Source organism: Nicotiana tabacum, chromosome 2 (genome assembly GCF_000715075.1).
Source record: "Nicotiana tabacum cultivar K326 chromosome 2, ASM71507v2, whole genome shotgun sequence".
NCBI lineage: Eukaryota > Viridiplantae > Streptophyta > Magnoliopsida > Solanales > Solanaceae > Nicotiana > Nicotiana tabacum.
In genome coordinates this window covers 108,675,499-108,702,474 of record NC_134081.1, presented here as the reverse complement: position 1 = coordinate 108,702,474, position 26,976 = coordinate 108,675,499, and the positions used below count along the sequence as shown (strand labels likewise).

At 35.8% G+C, this 26,976-nt stretch overlaps 2 protein-coding genes across 2 annotated transcripts; one reads left to right on the top strand and one right to left on the bottom strand.

The window, feature by feature from the left end:
* Positions 1–7,963: 7,963 nt before the first annotated feature.
* On the top strand, positions 7,964–14,654 carry LOC107759793 (uncharacterized). The gene is made up of 3 exons (XM_016577804.2): positions 7,964–8,381; positions 8,805–8,975; positions 9,324–14,654. The coding sequence occupies exons 1-3, from the start codon at positions 8,136–8,138 to the stop codon at positions 9,366–9,368; spliced, it is 462 nt and encodes a 153-aa protein (XP_016433290.1). The 5' UTR covers positions 7,964–8,135; the 3' UTR covers positions 9,369–14,654.
* A 951-nt stretch (positions 14,655–15,605) lies between these two features.
* On the bottom strand, positions 15,606–20,536 carry LOC107806102 (uncharacterized). The gene is made up of 2 exons (XM_016630212.2): positions 20,273–20,536; positions 15,606–16,979 (listed from the first exon to the last, which is right to left on the bottom strand). Exon 2 carries the CDS (start codon positions 16,974–16,976, stop codon positions 16,011–16,013), a length of 966 nt encoding a protein of 321 aa, XP_016485698.1. The 5' UTR covers positions 16,977–16,979; positions 20,273–20,536; the 3' UTR covers positions 15,606–16,010.
* Between the last annotated feature and the right edge of the window lie 6,440 nt (positions 20,537–26,976).

Genomic DNA, 26,976 nt, shown 5'->3' with positions numbered 1-26,976 from the left:
CCCATAAATATCCTCACAATGGATGAGCATGACTGAGTATGAAATGTATATTTTAAAATAATTAATTCGACAGCATCATGACCCTATGGATCTCAAAATATCGACACGTAGCCTAAATATGGTCTTTAATACGAGCCTCAGCTCAATTTCTCTAACACGTGAAGGATACGCGTATAATAACATGGTTCTTTAATTTTACAACTCCACGACATTTATTAAATCACAATTTCTATAGTGCACGCCCACACGCTCGTCACCTAGTATGTGCGTCACCTCCAACAATTGATATAACACAATATTCGTGGATTCATACCCTCAAAACCAAGTTTAGAAGTGTTACTTACCTCAAACCGTATAATTTTTTACTCTGCAATGCCTTTGCCTCGCGTATCAGCCTTCAAACGTCTCGAATCTAGTCATAAATAATTCGATTCAGTCAAAACAAATTATAGGAATTAATTCCATATGAAAATACAGATTTCCCATCAAAATTCAAAATTTCACCCAAAAATCGCTCGTGGGGCCCACATCTCGGAATCTGACAAAACTCACAAAATCCGACAACCCATTCAATTAGAGTCCAACCATACCAATTTTATCAAATTCCGATAACAACTCGACCTCCAAATCTAAAATTTTTGTTCTTGAAAAGTTTTGTAAAAATCTTGATTTCTTCCATTTAAATCCGAATAAATGATGAATATAACCATGGATTTATGAAATATAATCACTTTTGGATACAGGACACTTACCCAAGTAGAAGTCATGAGGAAATCCTCAAAATCGCCCAAGAACCTTGCTCCAAAAATCCAAAACGAAATGAAGGAAATGACCATTTTTTGTCCTTAAGTTTTTGCCCGTCCGTCACTAAAAGTCCATTTCCCATCACTAAAAGTCTATTTTCCGTCACTAAAAGTCCACACCAGAACTTGCTTGCACCAGCAGTTATTGTTTTCACTAAAAAGGCTCTAACTCCATCATACGAACTTGAAATTCGACGATTCTTGTTCCTATGAGTCACAAATAATAATACGAACCTAGTCATTCAATCAAAACTAAATTCGGAGCTCATTTGCTCAATGCGATTCTAATTTCGCTCGTTAAACGATTAACTCATGTTTCGCGCTAAAAACCTAATCGTGACTTAATGAAATTAGACCAAACTTTCCACATCACTCCTATAATTCATTATCAAAATTTCGAAAGTATTGAAATCGATTTTCGATCGCTAGAACAAAAAAATGAACATTTGGATCATTACATGCTTATGCTAAAAATATCAAACTCTTCCAAAACCCTTCCCCGACAGCCTTGTAGTGTATCAATTATAACTTCTTGTACCTAACTCCAACTGCCAAACGGTTTAAATTTCTGAAAACTAGATACAATGGGCTACAACTTTTATTTTTGGATTATCACCAAATTCCCTATAGATTACGATATATAAGCTTCCAAAATCAGTCTTGTGCAGCAGAAATTTCTACGATGCACACTGCTATAGCAAAAAAAAAAACAGTAGTTAAATATGGCCTAGAAATTGCCCGAAACCACTCCGAAACTCACCCGAGCCCCTAGGTACCCCGTCCGAATATACTAATAAGTCTCAAAATATATTATGGACTTAGTCAAGGCCTCAAATCACATCAAACAACACTAAAACCATGCATCGCACCCTAATTCAAGCCTAATGAAACTAAGAAATTCCAAATTCTACATTTGATGCCGAAACCTACCAAATCAACTCCGATTAATCTTAAATTTTGCACACAAGTCATAACTGACATAACAAAGTTGTTTCAATTTCTAGAATCGGATCTCGATCCCGATATCAAAAAGTCAACTCCCCGGTCAAACTTCCAAACTTAAATTTCTCATTTTTGTTATTTCAAGTCTAATTTAACTACGGACCTCAAAATAAATATACGGACACACTCCTAAGTTTGAAATCACTATACGGAGCTATTGGAACCATCAGAATTCCATTCTGTGGTCATTTATACATAATTCACTATCCGGTCAATTATTTCAACTTAAGCTTCCAAAACAAGAACTGTTCTTTCAATTAAATCCTGAATCATCCGAAAATCAAACTTGACCACCCTCGCAAGTGATAATACATATTTCAAAGTTTCTTGAGACCTTAAGCCACCGAACGGAACGCTAATTCTCAAAATGACAAGTCGGGTCGTTACAGTATTTTTCTTGGATACTCTCCCTCTAATAGAGCATATAGAGTTCTTAATAAGCGTACTCTTTCTATTGAAGAATCTATACATGTTGTTTATGTGGACACTAATACTCGCTTAAGGAATGAAAAACTTCCTGAAGTTGAGGAAATTATCATAGTTCCAAAGTCTATCAATACAGGTGAAAATACTCGTGATGAGGTGACTGATCAGCAAGATCAATTGACTGATAGTCGTGTAGACAATCAGGAACTCCCTACAGTTGAACGGTCAATTCTTATTGAAAAGGAGCCAGTATCAGTTGTTCCAAATGAATGGAAAAGTGAGCCTGGATATCCACATACCGAAAATCAGTTAGCAGATATTTTTACAAAACCATTTCTTGAAAAAAGATTTTGTTTCCTTCGTGACAAAGTTGGTACTCCCTCAGTTCTAATTTATGTGAACCTGTTTGACTGGGCACGAAGTTTAAGAAAAAATGAAGACTTTTGGAATTTGTGGTCCTAAATAAGTCAAAAAGGGGTCCAGAATATTTATGTGGTTATTAAAGCTTCTCATTAAGTGTAGAATTGGAAGTTTAAGCTAAATTATTTTTAAATTTAGAAAGGAGTCATTCTTTTTGGAATGGGCTAAAAAGAAAATAGGTTTACATAAACTGGAACGGATGGAGTATTTGTTTAATTCCCGTCTAACTGTTCTAAATTTTTCCATAATTGTCTAAGTTTATAATTTTTTTCACAATTGTTCTTTATAATTTTTGCCCAAAAAATCTTTTAGTACTTGATTACTCTGTACATGCATTAATGACTGGACTGACTGCGGGCTTGCAGAAGGCAACTTTTCAGTTGCCCGTCACACATCTCTCCAAGAATCGAGGCATCCATTCAAACTCTTTTTAACTCTTCCCCCCTCGATAATATCTCCTATTCTCTCAAAGAAAATCATTCTCTCTCTCTGCTCTCTTTAACTCATGCCCAAAATCAAACCCTCTCCTTCCTCCTCAATGCCCAAAAGAAGCCATTGCTTCAAGAAAAATCATCAAACCGATGATCCTGTAGATGTAGAATCCTCAAAAAGCATAGATCATCCATTGTTCGAGGATGATTCCAGTGATTCTCAAGAAGATATTCTTATCTCCCAAAAGAGGGCTGGAAAGCGTCCAATGGAGTCCATCCCCAAATAATCGTCTCAAAAAAGAGGGAAAACAGAAAGCATAGAGTTTGGCCGTGAAGACAAGATGAATTTCTGTGGCCCCGAAGAGAAAGCTAGGTTTGTCGCTTTCAAAGGGAAGTCGATTGCTTATGGTCACACTGTAAGTTTGAAATCTATAAAAAAACTCTCACTATGATGTTATCTCTGTATTTGAAACTCAAAAACTTGTCTCTCTATTTGCTATTGTTGGTGACATTGTCTATGAAAAGCCTATGCGTATGTTTTATGCAAATCTGTTTGTGAATGATAAAGATGATCTAGAATCCATGATTTTAGGAACTCGTATTATTCTTGACGCTTATCATTTTGAGAAAATCTTTGCAACAAAGTTTGTTGGGTATAGTTTATTTGTGAAACATTCTTAGCCTGATAATTTTGAAGTGTCGTTTGAGGAAGCAAAAAGTGTGTTGTCTGAAAAACCCCCTGACATTGGTCCAAAAAATTTGAAATTTGAACACCGTGTACTAGCTCACATAATTGCTACCACTTTGCTACCCCGTACTGGTTCTCTTAGCACCCTGTCTCTCTGAGATGTGTTTGTCTTGTACTGTCTAGTAAACGGGAAGACTATTAATTGGTTTGCTTGGGTACGTCAGTACATTCTTGAAAGCATCAGGGATGTTTCATCTTCTGCGAACAGTTTGTCCTATGGTTTACTAATCTCTCACATCTTGCAAGTTATGAAAGTGGATTTGTCTCTCTATACCCCTAAAACCATCTCTAGCACATATGACAAGACTACCTTTGCCATGATGGGATATACCTTGATTGAGGGAACTTGTCTTAAGAAAGACTAGGCACCTGAATCCATCCCTCAACAAGGCACTGGAGGGATTAAATCTGAAGTCAACAAATCCTCTTCCTCAGATCAGTTGCTGCTAATGCAGCAAAATATTGTAGGTATCAAGGAATTGCTAACCTCTATGAAGGAACAGGTGGACAAGATCAGGGAAGTAACCAAGGAATTTGGAGCAGATGTGGCTAGGCTAAGGATCACTCTCCAAGCCACAAAGAGGAAAGGAATCAAGGCTATACGGGATGTAACTAAGAAGCTTACCAAAGTCACCAAGAATATTGATGCCTCGTATGACAGTTTCTGCACCAAAGTGATCAACACCTTGAAGTATTTCCTTAGAAGGAATTAAGTGTCTGGGCTGTTTAGACAATCTTTTATTTTGCTTTGTGTGTTGGATGTTAAAACTTTTTCCTTTGGTTGTGTCTGGATAGGCATGTAAGTCGACTATACCCGGTATAACTGCTAGCTGTATATATTTTTTGCCTGCTTAACTAGTACTATTATTAGCTATTGTTCTTTTCTTGCTCTTTTTGATTGATGTCAAAGGGGGAGAAGAAAAAGAGCAAAGACAACGGGAAGAACAAACAAGGCACATCAGAGCTCAAAGATAGGGGGAGCAGAAGTACACTCGTAAAGGGAAGTATCTCCTAAATTAGTCGAACTCTTTTTAGATTATTGTCATGATCAAAAAGGGGGAGATTGTTAAGTTTAGAATTTTAATAATGTTCAATAATCTAAAGAAGCCTTGACTAATGACATCTCATTGTGTGCAAATTCAAAGAGCAACGACATTGATGAAACGAAAGAAGATCATATGGGAAATCAGAGGAACTTAACAGCTATGTATTTTGCACTTTGCATCAAATGGAAAGAGAATCAATCAATCAAAGAACAAAGAAGGAAAGTCAATCAATCAGACTTGCTAAAAATCCTCAAGCTCGCAAGAAAGGAAAGAGAGTTAATCACGGCTAGAGAATAAATCAAGAACAATCTGCAAAAGCTCTAATCAAGGATAAATGGAGGAACCAGTTCGTCAAGATCAAGGATAAATATAGTTACCCTTTCAAGCTAGATTCATGAGGCTACCATTGGGTCTCACTCTTAGATATCTATGCCTCACAAGGAAAGGCCTTCAATAATTCATGTTATGCGATCCCAGAAGATAAGGAATCAGAAGACTCATCAAGCTATAACGGAAGAAGTAGAAGGGCATCGAAGGGCACACAACTTCACATCTGTTTCTACACCTTTCTAATTTTTAATACAAAAAAAATATATTCTTGAGTCTACAAGTGTTGCAAAAGATAGGAAGAGTTAGAAAATAAAACAAGAGTTGTGTCAATATTAGAAATAAACATTGTTGTTGTATATCGTTGGTGGTGAACGTACTAAAACCATCATTGTTGTAAATGCGTACTGAAGATCTAAGAGAACCCTTGTGACCCAAGGGAACTGGACGTAGGTACCACACCGGTACTGAACCAGTATAAAAACTGCTACGCCTCCTTTACTTTTCTATTTTCTCAGTTTATTTCTACTGCAATTAATTCCTGTGTAAAGTCTAGTCGACTAATTTCCTACATAGTCAACTAAGTTTTACAAATCGGCTACAATTAACCCCCTCTTGTACTTTTAAATTTATCATAGTTAAGTTAGAAATTAATGTAAGAATATGTATTAATTAACTATTATGATTTAACAGTGTAACGACAAATGTCATCTATTCATTAGTTTAGCGTAAACAGAGTGAATTTGTTTTACCCCGCCTTAACTTGGTAAAGTGCAAGACTTCTTTAGCAATTTATTTGCTATGTAATCTCTTTTCCCTTCTAACAATTTAAGATTCTCGATTATTTTACTTCCCTGAAAAGACTTATTCCAAAAGTAGAATGTCTTTAGAATTTTTACAGAGGAATAAGAATTAGTTATCTTTTTTCTATTTTGGAGCAAATGAGTTTTCATATTACCACAACAACCAGCACCATTACGCTTTTAGATCTACTGGTGTGGTATTTTTTAAATCTCTTTAGAAACACAAAGTAAAAGCGTAAAATATGTCGGTAGAATAAAATAGCATGTGAGAAATGGAACATAAATTATGTTTTCTTATTTCCATACTTGATTAATGTAAGTTGTCTCCGCATGACCTATACGTCACATGTTCGGGTTATGGAATTCGCGAGTAAATTTCAGGGGTGGTCATTCAAATTTGTGTTGATTACGCAAAAGTCACTTTTCTTCTTTTTGTTACGTAAAAATCACTCAACTTTGTGTTCATTACCCAAAAGTCATTTTTCTTTCTTTTGTTACACAAAAATTATTTTCATTTGCTCTATCTATCAGAAAAGTCACATTTGCCAGATTTTATAATACTTTTACTTGAAAAGCCTATTATGCCCTTGACATTATAAATGTTCTTATTTATGTAATATCTTTTATATTATATAATACTCCCTCCGTCCACAATAAATGACCATTTTATCTTTGGTACACCCATTAAGGAAATACGAACTCCTAGAAAAAATATATATATATATATTCACTAAATTAACCATAATTAATTATTACGTTGACACATTGGAATATGTAAATAAGGGTAAATTTTGGGAAAATAAAATTAATTCCTTCTTGATTATGTAAATGGACACTTATTTTGGACCAAAATAAAAAGGTAAAATGGTCACTTATTGTGGATCGGAGGGAGTATATAATATATTTTTACCTAGGTATTTTACTTATAATTAAAATAATTTTATATTTTTTATTTTTTATTTTTGTAATATATCCATACATTTAATTTTTTTCATGGCACTCAATTTGTTTAATCATATTCAAACATGAACATATCTTAAATATAAAAATGTTTAAAATATTTATTTTTAATATTTATTTGAAATAATAAAAACAGATTTGCTTAACAAATGATAGCTTTTTATATTCAATAAAAAATTTTAAAAAACTTTCAAAGATATTTGTATTTAATATCAAGTTTTTTAAAAGTTTTATCTGTTAATATTATTTATTTAAAAGTATTAATTTGATGTGTCATTATGCTAAATATGAGTATTTTATTTATTGGATTAATGGGTATGGCTTGGCTGATAAATCAGTGAGCTTTAATTTATAATTTCTATTAAAAATATCTCATTAAGCATGGTTAAGAACATGGGCTTGAGATTTGTTCACGGTAATATTACTGACAAATTTAATAATTCTACTTATTATAAAATAATATTAAGTTATTTTAATTATAAGTAAAATACTTGGGTAAAAGTATATTATATAGTATATAATATAGAAGGTATTATATAAATGAGAGGATTTATAATGTCAAGGGAATAATAAACTTTTCAGGTGAAAGACTTGTAAAATCTGATCAACGTGACTATTGTGATAACTAGAGCATAATAAAATAATTTTTGTGTAATAAAAGAAAGAAACGTGATTTTTGGGTAATGAATATAAAGTTGGATATCTTTTACGTAACAAATAAAAGAAAAATGTTTACTCCGGAATTTGCCATTGACACTTCTATCATGTTAGGCTGCATACATCACACCCCTTGGAGTACGCCCTTCCTCAGACCCTGTGTGAACGCAAAATTCTTTGTGCACCGGATTAGTGAAGAAAGATCCAATTGGACAGCATTTGCTAGGAGGTCATATATATAAGGATCAAATTGTGGCCACTAAGTTGTCCCCTTGGGAATATATAAGTTTTCCAAATTGGAATTGGTTCCCAAACTAATTCTCAGTTTTCATCGGCCAAAGACCCCGAAAAACATACCTGTAACCTCGCAAAAGTAGTTTCTTTATCTGAACAGCAGCCTACTTACCTTTGCAAGCACAATAGTATGTGACAATGTAGACTAGCTGGTGAAATGTTGTATTATCATTCCAAAGGCCAATTTTGATAGAATAAGCTGTCACTTAAATTTGATAATGAAAAGGGAAGGAGGAGTTATAATCAGTGTTTATGTTGAATCTTTATCAAGTAAAGATTCAAAACATAGATCTAATCCCTCGAAAAGAAATCATCCAAAGCCATTTTTAACAAGGCCTAGCACGGTAAGAAAGCGAGGTTACGATCGTCGAGCACAACTCCTGAATTATGCTCAAGAATTAAGACATGGCAATTATCAACAACTCTCGTGGAAGTCTAACAATTCATCAAACCAAAAATACAAGGTATATATTTATAGCATTCCATCTAAATGGTACTGAAATGATTGTTTCTTTTTCTTTCTTTCCGTTTTTTTTTGTTAAATAACCAAGAAAATCATCTTCGAGGCAATAAGCTGGTACACGATTTGAAACTCAATGGATAAAATGCTTGTCTTTTTTCCCCTTCTCCACTAAAATAGTACCAAGATTTAGTGAAATGCTTATTTCGTCTAATTGGTATATAACAATATCATTTGATCTGACATTTTTTGTCTACTATAGCGAAATGATGTTTTAATTTGGAGAACATATAATATAAGATAACATGAAAATTGGTTCCAAAATAAACTTGATCATTATAGTAAAATGATGGTATAAAAGATGTATGTTATAGAGAGGTTTGAGATATGACGGTCTCTTGTCAATAGGAGTTAATACTTTGTGCAGAAATGGAGATGGACAAGAAGGATTAGATTGTCATTTTCCCGTTTGTTCCGCCCAAAAGATAAGGAATGGAGGTATGAGCACATTGGAACACATGGAGAAGAATCATGCTGTCAAAGAAGGTTAAATTGGAGAAAGCTTAGAGGAGCAAAAACAAAGACAACTCATTTTTGTGTGAGTATTGCTCTTATCCCCTATAATAATAAGGATTTAAATTATATATACTGTCGTGAAGATTTTCTTCACTATCAGTATAATTTAATTGGTTATAGTAAATTTTGACTCTATTTATCGTGTTACCAAATCAGACTTGATTGAAAAAGTTACTTATTCTTGTTGGTCAATTTATCTGATGGTGTAAAAAAAAAATTACACGAACATAATTTAACCATTTATTAAAGTATTAATAATCTCTATAATGAGTGTATAACTTAAATCCACATTTATTCAATATGATTTGCCTTGTCAATTAATTTGTGATTACAATATGAGTATGTGACTTTCTTCTGCTGTGTTATGCAGAATAGACTGAAGTGCTTGTTCAAGGAAATTTTAGGTTCCTGGTAATTCAGTAAGCAATCAAGACGATCAAGTTATTAAAGGGATAAGCATTGAAACTTCCTTTGATTGTTTTCTTTAACTGGATATTTTACGTTTCTTATAGTAGTAATTTTTTTAATTTTCCTGTTGTATTCTCTCATTCAGTTAAACTGTGGTTGTGCATGAATTTCAAATTATAGTTCGTTGGTAAAGACAACCAAGTACTAAGATTCATGAACTTAAAAATGGAGTTAAAAATAGAAGATAGCTACTCCTATATGTTTGTCATCCATACGATGTGGCTGGTCCTTTACTTTCTCATTACATTTTATCTCGAAAAAAGAAGTCTTTGCAGGTGCACATTTTATATTTCAATTAAAAAGATTAAGCTACTCTAAAAGCTCCTATATATATAACTCAATTGTAGGTACACACTTTATATTTCAAAACCAAAAACATTAAACCTTCTATGTGGAAAAAAAAACCTATATAAATATATAATAAAGTTCTCTCGGTGCATGTTAGCATAGCATGCGCCAGCCATGGGCAGGAGACCAAAGAACTCGATCCCGGCGACAATTCCGGCAAGGGAAGCTAGCACGAGGATTCAAAATCGGAGAATAACCATAGCTGAGCCTAGTAAAGAGAGTACTAGCTCAAACAAAAATCAATGAAACAGTGATTGGGAATGGGAAAACAATTTCGGTGGAAACAGATGGGACTATGAATAGGACGAAGCTGCAATCTCCAATAAAGGGGAGGGAGAGCGAATGGATGGAGATCACTCAAACGCAAGGAAGTGGACCTAAACAATCTTGGGCTGATGAAGTGGAGCAACAGGAAGCAAATCTGGGTAAGAAAAATGATTCTCTGTCTTCAATTTGGGACAAATTTGATATTTCCAAAATCTCAAACGCTGGGTTCAAACTAGAATTTGTTAATCCAGAAAGTGTAGGAGAGCAGAGAATTGGGGAAATTGATGTAGAGGATATAAGCTCGGAAATTGACTACTGGCAGAATGCTGTGGTATGCTATGTATTAGGGGCACATCCACCATTCACTGTGTTAAATGGATATATCCAGAGAATTTGGGGTAAACATGGCATCAATAAGATAGCTATGCTGAAGAATGCTATTGTGATAGTAAGGTTTGACACTGGGATTGGGAAGAATGAAGTTATTGAAGGAGGGATTTACCATTTTGATAACAAGCCACTGATTGTGAAAGCTTGGAACCCGGATATGGAGTTTTCTAGGGAGGAACTGGCGTCGGTACCTATCTGGATAAAGCTGCCTGGCCTGGATTTCAAATATTGGAGTGCAAGAGGTTTGATTAAGCTAGGTAGTCTAGTGGGGAAGCCGTTAATGGTGGATAAGAATACAGAAAGGAAAGCAGGACTCAATTTTGCTAGAATACTAGTTGAAGTGAAAATGGGAGAGGAGCTACCGGAGGAAATAATGTTTAGAAATGAAAAAGGAGCAGTCATCACACAAACTGTTACCTATGGGTGGAAACCAACCAAATGTGAGGTATGTAACAAGTATGGTCGCAAAGGTGAAAACTGCAGGAAGAATAAAGAAGCTCGCATAGAACAGACTGTGGCAGAGAAGACTACACAAGTTGATGTAACAAAGAGTAAAGAAAAAAGATACCTTGTAGCAGGGGTTTTACATAAGCAAACAACAAAAGAGGCAGAGCCGGAGGGGGGAAATGGAGGAAGACTCAACATGAAGTAGGGTGGATTCAACCTCACAAAGCTGTGACATCTCAAGCTGTGAGGAAAGAAGTAATAAGTCTAACAAATACTTTCCAAAGATTGGAAGGGGAAAAAGGTGAACATAGCAGGACTTCAGAGGGTACAAGGAATGGGGGAGGCACCTCTACTATACGTATTGGGGATGATTAACATCTTAAGCTGGAATGTTAGAGGCCTTAATGGCCTCAATAAGCAGAGGGAGGTCAAACTCCTCTGCAATGAGCTGGAAGTAGGATTAATTGGTCTTTTGGAGACTAAAATAAAAAGCAACAGAATAGATGCAATAGCTGATAATATGTTTGGTGGGTGGAAGATACATACAAATCATCTTTCACACTATAATGGTAGGGTATGTATGATCTGGAGAGAAGATATGTATGAAGTTACAAAAAGTAGTGAAAATTCACAAGCTATCACATGCTTAGTGAAATATGAAACAATGCATATCAGATTTCTTATCACATTTGTTTATACTCACAATCTTAAGGAAGAGAGAAAGGAATTATGGGAGTATTTGAATCAGCTAAGAAAGGAAAGTATTACACCATGGATAGTGCTGGGAGATTTTAACTCAGTACTACATAGGGAGGATAGAATTGGAGGCAATACTGTCACTCTATCAGAAGTGGTGGATTTTCAGGAATGCCTTTGATAATTGTGGGCTCAATGAATTACCAAATGATGGCTGCAGATACACCTGGAATGATAAGCAGGATAGTAATCGAGTTTATTCAAAAATTGATTGGGTTTTTGTTAATGGAGAAGGGATGGACAGCATGCCGGATTGCAGGACAAGATACTTACCAGAGGGTGTGAGTGATCACAACCCAGTTCATGACAACTTGGTAAATAAGCCTCAAAAGAACAGGAAAATGTTTTAAGTATTGTAACATGTGGAGCTCACATCCACAATTTCAGGGAATAGTAAAAGAAGAGTGGGCAAGGCAAATTGAAGGATGTAGAACGTTTCAGGTGGTGAGTAAATTGAAAGCACTAAAGCAAAAGTTGAGAGGACTGCATACAACAGATTTCAGGAACATAATGCAGGAAGTAGATAAGGATAGGGCTGAACTACAGAGAGTACAGATGATGTTGCAACAGAGACCAATGGATGATGACTTACAAATGCTGGAAAAGGAAGTATGCATGAGGTTCAAAAGGTCAAGCTACTTGGCTGAAACAATGCTGATTCAGAGAAGCAAAGCAACTTGGATCAAACTTGGAGATGATAACACGAAATATTTCCACTCTATATTAAAACAGAAGAAACTTGTGCAGGCTATTACTCAATTACAAGATGAAAATCACCAGATACAACATGAACCTGGAGAGATAGCGGCTATCTTTGGTAGATTCTACCAGAAACTCCTTGGAGAAACAGGAGGGCAGAGGAAGAGAGCTTATGAGGGATTCCTAAAGAATGGATACACTTTATCAGTTACACAACAACTAGAACTCCTTCAGAACTACACAAGGAAGGATGTCAAGGAAGCAATGTTCAACATAAATAAGATAAAGAGCCCAGGGCCAGATGGGTATGGTAGTGGATTTTTTAGAGACACATGGGGTATAACTGGGGAAGACATTAGTGAAGCTGTGCTAGAATTCTTCAGAAATGGGATACTGCTTAAGGAACTAAATGCAACAGTGATCACATTAATACCAAAGATCACTAATCCAGAGAATGCAAGTCAATTCAGACCTATATCCTGTTGCAATGTGGTCTATAAATGTATATCAAAGATGTTGTGTAAGAGGCTAAAGGGGGTTCTGCCATCACTGGTGAAGTGCATAATGTTCTAATATGCCATGACCTGCTCAGGCATTACAACAGGAAAACATCTCCAAGATGTCTCATGAAGATAGACCTAAGGAAGGCATATGATATGGTGAGATGGGAGTTCATAGAGGAGATGATACTAGGGTATGGATTTCCAGAAAAGTTCATAAAGTTAATAATGGTGTGTGTTACAACTACAAAGTTCTCATTGAAAGTGAATGGAGGAAATTATGGGTATTTTGAAGGAAGAAGGGGGTTGAGGCAAGGGGACCCCATATCTCCCCTGCTGTTTGTGATGATAATGGAGTATTTGTCTAGGATCCTAGGTAAAATGAGTGCTTTGCCGAATTTCAGATTCCATCCAATGTGCAAAAAGCAAAAATTGACACATCTTATATTTGCGGATGACTTAATGATTTTTTGTAAAGGGAATGAGACTTCAATCAAGAGAGTGATGGAGACTTTGAAACACTTCTCAGAAACTACTGGACTTGAGGCAAACATAGATAAATCTAACCTATTTATTGCAGGGGTTGATGCAGCTACTAAGGAAAGATTGCAGAGTATTACAGGCTTTTCCATTGACATCAAGGAAGTGGAACAAACTTGAATGTTACCAACTGAGCATGAAGATCACAACCAAAATCAGGGCCAACCCAACTAGACATTTGTCATATGCATGCAGACTACAGATCATAAATTCAGTGCTATTTTCACTACACAATTTCTGGGGGTCAGTTTTCATTCTACCTCAAAGTGTATTATCAGAAGTGGATAGGAAGTGTAGGGAATTTCTATGGGGCAGTACAACAGAAAAGAAGAAGATATTATTAGTAGCCTGGGATAAAGTCTGTCGTCCAAAGAAACAGGGTGGACTAAACATTAAAGGATGCAAGTTATGGAATATAGCAATGGTTGGTAAACTGATATGGTTGATAATGGAGAAGAATGACATCTTATGGTTGAAATGGGCGAATGGGATCTATATGAATGGTGAGCATGATTTCTGGATGCATAATCCATCCAATGACAGTAGTTGGTATTGGAGGAAATTGCATAAGATTAAAATTAGAATGGGAAGCTGGTATAATGAAGGGAAATACTGCCTAACGTCTAATAAACACTACTCAGCTTCTAGAGGGTATTTGGAGCTACTGGGAGATGCAACAAAGATGGAAGCTGCTGAGTTGATATGGAGCAGGATAGTACTACCGAAGCATAGGGTCATTTTATGGTTGGCTGCACAAGATAGATTGCTCACAAAAGAGAGGATGCAGAGGATTGGTCTTGTATGTGATAATACTAGTTGTGGCTTATGCGAGGAGGACAAACTGGAGAGCTCAACACACTTGTTTTATGAGTGTAACTGGGCAGAAGTGGCATGGGATATAGTGCAACAGTGGATTGGGATTAAACTACAACACAATGAAATAAAAGGAAGCATTGATCAGGATAAAGCACAAACACTGGAACAGGTTCAAGAAAGAAGTCATGGCCGCAATTTATGGAGCAATGATATATCAAATATGGGTAGCTAGAAATTATAGGATCTTTAGAGGGCAAAGTGTACATAGTTGTTTTGTGTTACAACAAATACATGCAGTAATTAGGGAGATATTAGACATGTATAGAGGATCAAAAGGAAGTCAGAAGAGTGCTTTTCTTATACAGAGTTTGTGTAACTAGAGATATTTGACTCATTAGTCCTTGCAACTTTCCTAGAAGGGGGCTAGACTATGAGTGCTCTTTAGGTGTATTGAATTGATTTTGCTGGTATGGTAATATTTCACAAGTGTCACCAAAAAAAAAGAAGCTAATGCTCCATTAATCTTTCTTTTCAATCTGCTTCCTATATACTTAACTAACTAATATACGTTTTTTGTTACTGTGACTACCAATTGAAATATATTACTACATCATAAAAAGTATAAGATTGGAAGCTTGAATCTGACAGCATCATGTCCATTTTTTTTTAACATGTCAATAAATCTCCAAGAAGTTAACGTCGTCCCCGCATGTTACTGGAAAGCCTTGTCGGCATTTTGTAAATTCCGACACTACTTTATGTCTATGAGAGTTGTGTATAATTTTTTTCACCAAAAAAAAAAAAGAAAAAAAAAGGAGATTGGCGCACGAATAGGTGAATCCCACCTTGTGCGTATTACACCGATAAAGCAAATTTGTAATTGCAACTCAACTCCATATATAGCAGCACGAGAATCTACCAAAAACGAAGGCATTGGCTTTCTAATGTTTCAAACCCAAGTTTTGCTTGCAAGTCAAACCAGTATATTAATACCTGCACTACAATCAAACCATAAGCAATATATATATATATATATATATATATATATAACTTTATATTTATAAATAGTTATAAGTTGTCGATTAGAGAAAAATCAACTCATTATACGGAACAGATTAAGAAGTCCAAACGTTATGAGAGGTAGCGGGGGCAACTAAGCCACCTTTCACCAACATCACAGCACGGTTTTGACACATTATATAAGAAAAAAGGAAAGAGGAAGGGGAATAAAACCACCCTTAATTTTGAGTCATCATTAGAAAGAAAAAAATAAGGCCAACGTGGAGCAGGAAAGACCAATCAAACTATTCAAAAAAAATGACAAATCACGTAACCAATGCAAGCCGGTAAAACATAAGTACAAGTATTTTAAAATCAGCTTCTTAAACGAATCAGCAAAAGTACAGAACAAAACACAATACGAGCAAATACTAGTTCATGATTATGAAATTAACCCCATGCATAAATACCGCACCCTTCATTCCTGAAGGATATATATCCAATGAGAGAAACAAAATACAAAATTCTCTGAAGTCAACTCAATTTATGAAACTATCGTCCTAGTTCATGAAATTTAAGTACCTAGCAGTAGGGAGGAGGGTTGAATTTAATTTACTATGCAATCTGGTTCCAATTTACAGGCAACTAAAGGAACTCCAAATTGCTGTAAACAGTGTCATCAATCCTCTTAAAACTGCAACAACCGTGGTTAGGATCAAAATATGAATATCCTGACACATTTTTCTTTGTGTTGTGACGAAGAAAGTCATTATCTAATAAACACGCATCATCATCCCAACCACTCATGAAACGTTTTTCCTGATAAATCACCGAATTCTGCTACTGGCTCGATGTCGCTGCCGCCTCCTTGATCTTCCCAATAAGAGCCTACTACGAAGTCGAGAAATTCTATTGAAAACATTAGATGCAGCGCCACTACCAGAATGATGGACGAAGAAATCATCCTCATCAAATGAATGATAGCCATCATCGAAAACATCATCTGAGTGGACAATATCATTCCAGTGATTGCCATTAGATTCCGACCTAAAAAGAGTCTCGCCGAGGTGGTCGTCTAATCCAAAATTCCTGTGGAAGCCACCGAAGTTACCCTCTATTACATAATCTCCCATTACAATTGCCCCAGGCATGGCAGATCTGATTGTGCTAAACACATCGTTCAACTCTCTCTCATGCTCAAGTTTCTTCCATTTCTCTACATGTGAAGGGTCCACTTCGAGGGGGCGTGCTGATGGATGCTCCCGCCTTACATGTTTCCTTAACTTTTTGTACGTCCCAACAAATGAGCAATTTTCATGCATGCATGTTCTCTTCTTTGCATTTAAATGCTTGCGTGCAGGTTCCACAACAGTCCAACCCTTCACCTGCCCGCGACAGAGTGGGCATAGAAGTTCAACTACCGACTTCCCAGCACAAGAACCTGCTCCTGACGAGCAATTTGGATCATCAGTTGACAGCAACCCTGGTTCAGATCCCTCAATTGAAGTGACTTTAGCATAGGCTTTCTTGTACTGCTCAAGACAATTCGACAAACGACAGCTAGTGGCACACATATAAGGACGACATCCCTTGTCATAAGAAGAGCACAGCAGCAGCACTGCATTGTGAGGATGCTCCATGCAAACTGAGCAAGTTGCCCCTTCCCATTCTTTCTTCTCTGATGATTTTGGTCGTTTCTCCTTTTGAATCTTTTTGCACACCTTTGAGCGGCAAGATAGCAAATCATGGTGATGGAAATCACGTACCCGCCGCACCTTGCTATTTTTTGTCATTTTCTAGTAAAGAAGATACAGTCCCCATCCCCAAAATAAAGGGAACAAAGAAACAATGCGAAAGGGTGGGGATGTTAGTAATTTCGCTAGAAGAACAATTTAAACTATTAAAACAAAAACTGGAAAGAAGGAAAAAGATATCATGCAATGGTTTCAATGTTTCATAAACTCTGCACTTAGAGCTTGGGCCCGTTCATTTATGTTGTTAGTTCTTTTTATTTTTTTACAAGTACTCATTTAAGTTTTCTTAAAACAGAGAAAATTGCTGTCCTAACTTAAAGAAAGCTAGAGGATTAAAAAATTCCTTAAATCACCAAAAAAGTGTTCAGTAACACAATGCTGATCAACATAACATGAGAACTGAATTATTGGCGTCCTCTCTCTACAATATCTCATCTTTCGAAGCACTTTTAGGAAGTAGAGCAGAAAATCTCCACTGTTTAAATGCTCATCTAGTGAACCAGCACGGCCACAAATGTGCTCTCACGAAAAAACCAACATCCAACACATAGTGGTGCTTCAGAACATCTCCAGTGGACCAAGAAGTTTATGCCTTTAACAGGTGAAAATAGTTCACCTCCAGCTTATTGTTAAAAATCACTCTCCCTGCCGACCTTCGAGTTAGACCATAGATATTCTCCCACTCCATCTCAAGACCACTGACAGGTAATTTAATGTCTATTTTGCCCTCTAATTAACAACTTCCTCTGTTAGATTTGTTTTGGTACTATAATGTATCTGAGCTTCTTTTTTTCATTTATCTTATTTGACTCACCTATGTAACAAATAAAAGATTATTTAATATGTCAAAAAAATAATTATAAAATGCATTTGTTGATAATAGTGAAGAATGATAGAGTTCTACAAAATAAAAGTTGAAATTTAAAAAGAGAAAAATGCTCCTATTTACTCACTCCATCTCAATTTATGTGGACCATAGATATTTGTGTAGATGTAAATCAATTCATTAAAGTTAAAGTAGGAATTCTAATGATAAATTGTTTCTAAATAAAGAAAGGTGATATTTTTTTGGAACTAACTAAAAAGGAAAGAGTGCTACATAAATTGGGATGGAGAGAGTAGTATTTTTCTAAATGCCAATGAAAACTTAAACTTCAACCTACAAAATTGAAAATAAAAGAGAAGGGACTCAATTATCTCGTGCACTTAAAACTAAAAAACAATTGCGCATCACAATATTTGAGGAAAATTCATAAAGAGCCTAGATTTAGATCACAAATGATTCAGACTAACATACGGCACCCGCAAGTAAACATTTTCTTTTTTGATAAAGAATAATAGGCAAAATAATGAGAACAATAACATAAATTCAAGTTAACAAACCGCGTGAAAAGAAAAGAGAAAAGGATAAGAAAACAGGAGTGGACGTTTTGATAAAAAATAAATAAAACAAGAATTAGAGCTAGATAATTTAGAGATCAAAATAGGCATCATCGGTCAATGTCACGATTCTGTAATGGAATTGAGAGAATGTTTATCGGCTAAAGTTGGAGGGAAGTTTAAATACACAAAGATACTGATCAAAGAAGTCTTTTTTATAATGGTGATATCCTGACCAGCTTGCATGCACCTCGACTATTCCATGAAGTACGGGCTACTTCCCACCAGCATATGTCCTGGTAACTCTGTCCTACAAAACTTAGGTGGATGGAAAAAAATCTAGTGTATTTTGTCTCTCTGCTGGGATTGAACACTGACATCCGAGGTTTGCACCACATTATTGACAACTAAGGTCACACCCTTGGGTGCCTAATCAAAGAAGTCTTTTTAACACAATATTGGCAAGAGGAAAGATTTTCACCCCATCTTTAATAAAAGTATGTGAATGCATAATACAGGCAAATTAATGGCTTTAATATATGGTTTTTAACCTTTTTGTACGTTATTTCACAAGCAAGATATGTTTTTATATATCATGAAGTCTTGATTGTGGATATTACTCAGTTCAATGAGCAAGATTTTTCATAGTTATGATCTATAGTTCTTTTATACCTTTGAACTACCATCGATTAACTGAGAGTAGAGTGATACCCCCCCTCGGGGGGGCTCTTCTAACGGCATGGTGGCAGAGGAGAAAGGAATAAAAATATGGTTGCAACATTTTTATATAATCTTCCACCTTTTTATCAAAAAACATCTGTTATATTATCCAAATACTAATCCAACTCTGAACTGCCAACAAGCCGATAACAGAAATTTTATAACCATGCCCTCCTCCGTATGAGTATACTAAATATAAACTATTCTTTGTGTAAAAAAGATGGGCAAAACAATCAACTAGCCAAGATTGTTTAACTTGTAAAAGAACACGAAGGATCAAAATCTCTTTCAATATCCCAACTTTGGCACTTTGCAATAGAAAAAATATGAAAAGAACAGTATTTGTGCATGAACAAAATTCAAATATGAGCAGAAAGGTCATTCAACTGGGAGAATAATGATCTTCCAATTTGTGTTCCTTTATCCTCTAACTAGGCCGTTAACAATTTTTGTACAAGATATCCTCAACATACTGAACAGAACAATAGAATATCATACCTCAACAGTAAAAGTTAATCACATTAGCATTTATCACCCTATCCACCAAGGCACCAACCTAAACACCGACATCATTTATTCATCACTTCAAACAAGTATAGTTACCTCCCAGATTCGCCCTAATTTTGAAGGGGGGCACCTTTTTTCCTCTTTCGGTTTGACACAGCTAATAAGGTATTTCCAAATAGAAAAAACAAGCCAGAAGGACCTCTTATAAAATCTCCAAACAAGAAAAGAGACCCATTTTCTAATTTCAACCATTAAAATTGAAACTCTTAGGTAAACGTTATCCATAACACGTCTTGTTGCTAACTTTCACATTGACTTGAAAGATTTAGAATATGTTATGGAACAATTAGCAAAGCGCATGTGGTTTCTAAACACGAAATGCATGGTATACTTTTCCTTTGAATATGGATAAAAACGTGTATTTTGCAGGTCCGTTGAAAAAAGTAGGCTATCATTTTTCAACTAATAGAACAGTGGCAAACCAACCCCCCCCCCCACCCCCCCACCCCCAATTTGTAAACACTAACACACAAAGCAAACCTAATAAATGCAATTAATACACAAAATCGAAAGCAGTTTGCTCAAAATTAACAGCCCACACGTAAGTAAATACAAATATCTGCACAACTACATCAAAGTAGCGCAGTAAATCAAGCAATTGAAATCTAGAAAATGGATACTTCGTAACAAAAACGGATCAGAAAAAGAGGGATCTTTAATAAATGTACCTGAATCGCCGAGAGGGTAAAACAGTTGTAGGTTTCTCTACGTTTGTATTTCGGTCGAAATCAAAATATGATTCGAAAGAGAAAAATGAGTATGGATGAGAGAGAAGACAGGAGAGAGAGAGAGAGAGAGTGAGAGAGAGAGTGAGTGTGTGTGTGTGTGTGTGTGTGAACCCTACTACTCTCCTGGCTCCTCTTAAACTTTCTTCGCTAACCTTCCGGAAGATTTGAGGGTTTGCGTCCAGCACTTGGTCTCTCTCCAGTGACGCTACGTTTGCGCCCAATTTACAGTGATTTTACGGGTCGGGTTGCTTCGAGGGATTCCCTTGGATGCAACATGGTGGGGTCATATTTATCACATTGTGACGCCATTATTTTATCGTGGTAACTTTTTCACTACGGAGTACCTCTAACACCTCGTTTGGATTGTTGTTATATGTCATTTCATAATATATCGTATTATATTATATCATATTGTATTATATTATTTGATGAATATAATATTTGGATAGATTGTATTGTTTGACGTTGCTTCATAATGCCACGCACAACAATATAAAGAATAAATTTGTAACATTACTAAGAAAAAATAGGATACACAGTAAAATTATTATATAAAAATTTTTTATAAAGGATAAAATATGATTATTTAATAATAAGGAAGGGCAAGATGAAAAAAAATAAATAAGGAAAAGACGTCACCACACCAAATTCGTCGTTCCATAAAGTGACATTTTTCGTCATTACGTAACAAAGTTTTTAATGACAAGGGTGGGTTGCTCTAGTGGTAAGCATCCTCCACTTCAAATCAAGAGGTTGTGAGTTCGAGTCACCCCAAGAGCAAGGTGGGGGTTCTTGGAGGGAAGGATGCCGAGGGTCTATTGGAAACAGCCTCTCTAACTCATGGTAGGGGTAAGGTCTGCGTACACACTACCTTCCTCAGACCCCGCTAATGAGATTATACTGGGTTGTTGTTGTTGTTGTACGTAACGATGGATTTAACGATACGATACAATAAAATTTAAGTAACAATCAAAACAAATATTGTATTTAAAGTAACAATATCATACAATACGATGTGTAACAACCATCCAAATAAGCTGTAAATTAATTGATAATTTCGAAAATAATGATATTTAACTACGTGTATAGCTTCTGAAAAATGATTTAAAGTTAATGTCAATTTGATACTGTTAATATGTACTCATCCTAGATATAATCGCCTTCAAAGTTCAAATACCGCATTTTGAACCCGATAACACGCAATAATAAACCCTATATCACTGATTCAGATATTCGTAATTTCCTCATCACTGCTTCCCTATTAAACAATACTACTATTTTTAAAATGAGAATTGAATCGTTCTTTATAACTAAATAAATAGTAGCAGTACCAATACAACTTTTCTGCCCAATTTTCAACGTTAGGGTCATTTCTTATGAATTTAATTTTGTTACGTCCACCTTCCTAGATAAAGCACAAATTCTCTAAAAGCTGTAAAGGGATTTGATACTAGATTAGCTCTGAACTAATTTGAAAAGATTATCGTAAGATATCATTTCAAAAGTCCTCCTCGAGATCTTCCCTTATAGTTCGAAATCTGTCCTAAAATATTTTAGGGCAATAAAGCGCTAAGGAATGGATCAGTCGAGGTCGACCAGGAAGCAGTAAGGTTTGTGGTCGAGATATCAACAACGGATGAGATCGAATATCATTAGCAGAGTCGTAACGGCTAATTTTCAAAATGGGATATTAAAGAGAATATTTTAGTGGATATTATCTGCACTTGTACTATTATGGTGTGTTAGTGGTATGTCTCATATATATAGAAAAAAGAGACAGTGATGCAGGGCATGCAACATTCATTTGATAAGAACAGACTTTTGATAAAAGATTCTCTGTCTTATAAAGATACAAGCACTACATTTTCATTAAGATTCTTGTTCATATTATTCTACACATTTCCATCAGATCCGAGAATAATTCGAACATTCGAGGATTTATCTGTCACTCATCATTATCAGGAGGGATAATCATCTCATCTAGCCCATCATTTATTGGGTGAATCACTTTTTTTCTTATTTACTTAAATATCATTTAATGTTATTTATTGTTAGTTCTCCCCTCATTATTGCTCGTATTTTTCAAAACAATCAATGTATGTGATAGTCAACACACTTCGAGATTTGTTTAAGGTTACTTACGTTTTTTAAGCTCACATCTAGAGATATTATTTTTAACTAGGTTTAACCCATTATTTTACAAACTTATTCTTTTAGCCGAAGGTCATACTTTTTTGGTCAAACAATCTGGCGCCGTCTGTGAGGATTTTCTAGTTAAATTTTTAGTTTCTTCTAGATCTATAACTAACACGGTTCACTAACGTAAAAAAAACAAGAACAAGATCTCCTTTCTTTGTGTGCGCGAATCACATATGGCAGGTAACAAAGAAGAAAGGACGAGAATAATAAGTGGCCTCTCAACCAATCTCATGAACGTCATCAATGAGAGCTGTGAAATAGCGGACAGAGACGCAATGCCCAATGCCTCCCCTAGACAAGATAGGGCACCTCCTCCTCACTGCAGCATCACAAAATCTCTTCGTAAGGGAGCCTTCACATCTGTGGTGGAGGAGACGCCACCTGCTGTAAAACAACACCTTGAGGCCTGGCTAACTGATACGCTAACCAGCGTCCCCCATAAGCCCGCTCGTGACATAGTTACAGAAAACGTGAGTACTTGCATTATACAACCAACAGACGAGCAGCATAACCAATTCCCTCCTCCTCCAACGATAGGTATCACTCACAATGTCACTAATAGTACAGGTGACGACGCTCTCGCAGTCATTTTTAAAAGCATGGAGAATGAGAACAAAGCATTCCGGGACCAAATGTGAGAACACCAAGAAAGGGTAGATAAGATACTGGGCGTCCCAAATCTCTTGCCGAAGAGAGATGCCGGTCGGTTCGTCGAGAATCCATATAGGGATGACACCGACCCACATGCCATACCAAAAAACTTTAAAATGCCACCCTACCTGAAAATATATGATGGCACGACCGAACCCGAAGACCATGTGTGTAACACCCTGGAAAATTTTGAAGTACTTAAGCGTTATTAAGAAAGTTGATATGCGCTAATTATATTATTTTGTGTGTAGACAATGACTATTATATGAATGATATCAATTGATCATGATAATATATGTATGAGGTGCATTAAGAATGGTTTATGGTCTAAGAAGAGCCCCAAGGCTAAGTCAAGTTGAAAATTTTATGATGGGATAAAGTTTCAAGTGAGTTCGCATAAGACCTAATTTCAAATGAGTATACCTCTCCTGATATGAAGAGTTATATGGTGTATTACCTATCAAGGGAAAGGTCTATGTGTCTAGTTTCTAATTCTTTAAACCGTTCATCATTTGGACATTCCTACAAGAAGTTATAACCAAATTGCTAAAGGCTGGAAAAAATGCGATTCTGCGACCAATTCTGCGATCGCAGAACCATTATGCGATTGCGAAACTGCTTCTGCAACCGCAAAATTGGTCGCAGAATGTACCAGAATAGCCCAGTTCTGGGTACTGATTTTGCGATCAATTGTGCGGCCCGCATACCCATTCTGCGGTCCATTATGCGACGGCATACCTGATTTCGGAGGGTTAATTTTTTTATTTTCATAACCTGACCCTATTTTAATAAATAGCCTTTGAAGCTTATTTGGGGTATTTTTCTGAGGGTTTTAGAGAGAGGTAAGAGAATTTTAGAGAGAGAAGGAGGGAACCTAACATTCTAGTCATCCAATCTTCAAGAATCAAGGAAGCTAATCACAAGATCTTCATCTGAGAGGTAAGATTCAATATCGAGTTTGGGATAAAAGATTGGTGATTGGGAGTATGATTCTTAGATGTAAGAGTATTATGTATATATGATTGTACCAATAAGGTTTGTGAAAAGATTGTTGAGCTCAAATAAGTAAGGATTGGGTTGTGGAGGGAAGAAAATCTTGTAGAAGAACCTTGTAGACAAATTTGCACACCAAGTGTTTGATGAAATGCTCAAATGAGCTCAAACCATGAATATATTCCTAATTTGTGTTCAATTTTGTTATCTCTCGAAATAGATTGGGATTGCTAGAATTTCTGAAACGTTGTAGTAATTTAAGAAAAGCTCAAAGTGAGGTATGTTGGCTAAACTTTCTCTCTTAGAATTGAATTCAATAATGTTCCCGTAAGTTTCAAGTATAGTTGTCTCAAGTTCCTTATTCTATGTCCCGAGTTGTTCCCAATAAATTCGATTGTCCCGAATAAGTAAAGTGATGAGAATTGTGTAATCAAAACTTGTTCCGAATATTCCTATCACATTATGTTATCCGTTGGGAATGTGTTCAAGAATGATATGTGTATTAAAATGCTATATCTTTGAGTTGTGTTCTAAATGAAGGTTATGATGCCAAATTGTGTGAGAAAATCTCAATATTCTTAAGACTCTTAATTGCTCATATATGTACCTAAAGTCTTGATTAGAAATGTCTTATTGTTGATAATCTATAAAGATGGTTGAAAGTGAAATAAGTGAATTGGGGATATAGAGTGTGGCCAACGTGCCAAGAATTTAAGTTATAGTTGTGGCTAATGGTGCCAATGAAATAAGAATATGTGATAAAGATTATGAAATGAGCCTCGACTCAACTGTTTTTAAATGACTTCGAAAATAGAATTGCCTAAAAGCTTTTGTACTCAAGTCATGCTATATGTGGTTGTTTTCGCAAATACTATGCTTTGTGAGTATTTTCAATGTATTTTGAGTTCTTACATATTCGTGAGTGAAAATTGTGTATTGCCCTTTTGGGGGGAAAGTATTTCAAGAATAAATGGTGTGTTAATTGTTGATGATTTTAACTTGCGCATCAATTACCAATTATTTTACTCCAATTCTCGGAAAGAAATCTATTGTGCTTAAATTGTTCATTTCTAATGAACTTAAAGTTGGGATTTTCGAAATAGTATATATGTTGATGTTTATGATGATGATACATGAGAGGGAAGAAATGAAAGTGTGGAATATCAAATGCGGCTATCGTGCCTTGAATAAAGAATCTTGTGAATGACCAAAAGAGCCAAGAAAATATTGTTGTTGTTATTGGTTGAAAATACTTAGTGGAGATTCATACAATGTGAAAGATGATGAGGTAAATACATTTGTACCTATGTTATTTTTGTGAATTACCCCCTTGTTTGGGATGAGATTGATGTGATAAAATTATTCCCTTTTAATTGGGATGAGATTGATGTGATAAGATTATTCCCCTTAATTGTGATGGGATTGATTGATATAAAAAGGTTGATGTCTCGAATAAGACAGCCTAGCCGATCGGGTCGTGATCGGACACTATGTCGCATACATGGTGGTGATTGTAATTGAAATTGAGATTTTGGTTGATGTCTTCAAATAAGACAGCCTAGCCGATCAAGACGTGATCGAATTCCGTGCTAAAATTACGGTGGTATTGGTATTGATAGTAATTGTGGTTGATTTCTCTAATGAGATAGCCTAGTCGATCAGGTCGTGATCAGACTCCATGCTAAAATTACGGTGGTATTGGTATTGATTGTGGTTGATGTCTCTAATGAGATAGTCTAGCCGATCGGGTCGTGATCGGACTCCGTGCTAAAAGTACGATGGTATTTGTATTGTGAATATTGGTAGTATGAACATTGGTATTGTGATTATTAGTATTATGAACATTGGTATTGTGAACGGTAATATTATAAACAGTGGTATATCAGTGGTAAAGATCTCCCAACCAAAAATAATATTATCATCATATTTTGATTATCACTTCACAATGGTATCTTCATATTTTAGAAATTATTATGTTTTAAATTGGCATTTAAAGATCATTAATTGTTGATTGTTGTTTCTGTGGTTTTCCCTTTCTTACATTGATATTCTATTTTGAAAGAGGACGGTTAGCTTTACATACTAGTACTATTCCATATGTACTAACGTCCCTTTTGCCGGGGGCGCTGCATCTTCAATGGATGCAGGTGGTTCATCAGCGGGCAACTTTGGTCGTCGTTAGCAGTTACTCCCTATTCAGCAGGTTTTGGTGAGCCCTACTCTATTCTGGGCCTAATATCATTTGATGTTGTACTTTGTGTTTTGAGGTATAGCCGGGGCCTTGTTGCCGGAATTTCTATATTACTCTTCTATTGTATTTAGAGGCACCGTAGATAGGTTGTGGTTGGTGTTTGATGTGGGGAATTAAACTAGAAATGTTGGTATTTGACAAACATGTTTTTCATTATATCTTTAAACTTGTAATATGTTGGAAATTATGAATGAAATTGCTAATGGATATGAAATGGGAGTTGTTAATAAAATATTTTTAGTGATTGATTAATGAAGTGTATCTCCTCTTTATTCATGGATGAGTTTGGGTAGAAGAAAATCTAATAGGCTTGCTCGGTCGGGTTCACTCGGTTGAGCTCCGGTTGCGCTCCCCGATTTTGGGGCGTGATAATGTGACTCACTACGTCACCGCCGTGAAAGGCAATGATCTCGCCAAGGAACAAGCGTCCTCCATTTTGTTGAAAAAAACCGATGAGACCCTCACGGGAGGAGCGTTGACATAGTATTCACAACTACCTGCACGCTCAATTGAAACTTTCGAAGAGATGGAAGACAAGTTCGTAAGCTGG

Coding starts and splice junctions, on each gene's coding strand:
- LOC107759793 (XM_016577804.2), top strand. CDS start 8,136: ATGAAAAGGGAAGGAGGAGTTATAATCAGTGTTTATGTTGAATCTTTA. Junction 8,382..8,804: donor CATCAAACCAAAAATACAAG/GTATATATTTAT, acceptor TACTTTGTGCAG/AAATGGAGATGGACAAGAAG. Junction 8,976..9,323: donor CAAAGACAACTCATTTTTGT/GTGAGTATTGCT, acceptor TGTGTTATGCAG/AATAGACTGAAGTGCTTGTT.
- LOC107806102 (XM_016630212.2), bottom strand. CDS start 16,976: ATGACAAAAAATAGCAAGGTGCGGCGGGTACGTGATTTCCATCACCAT.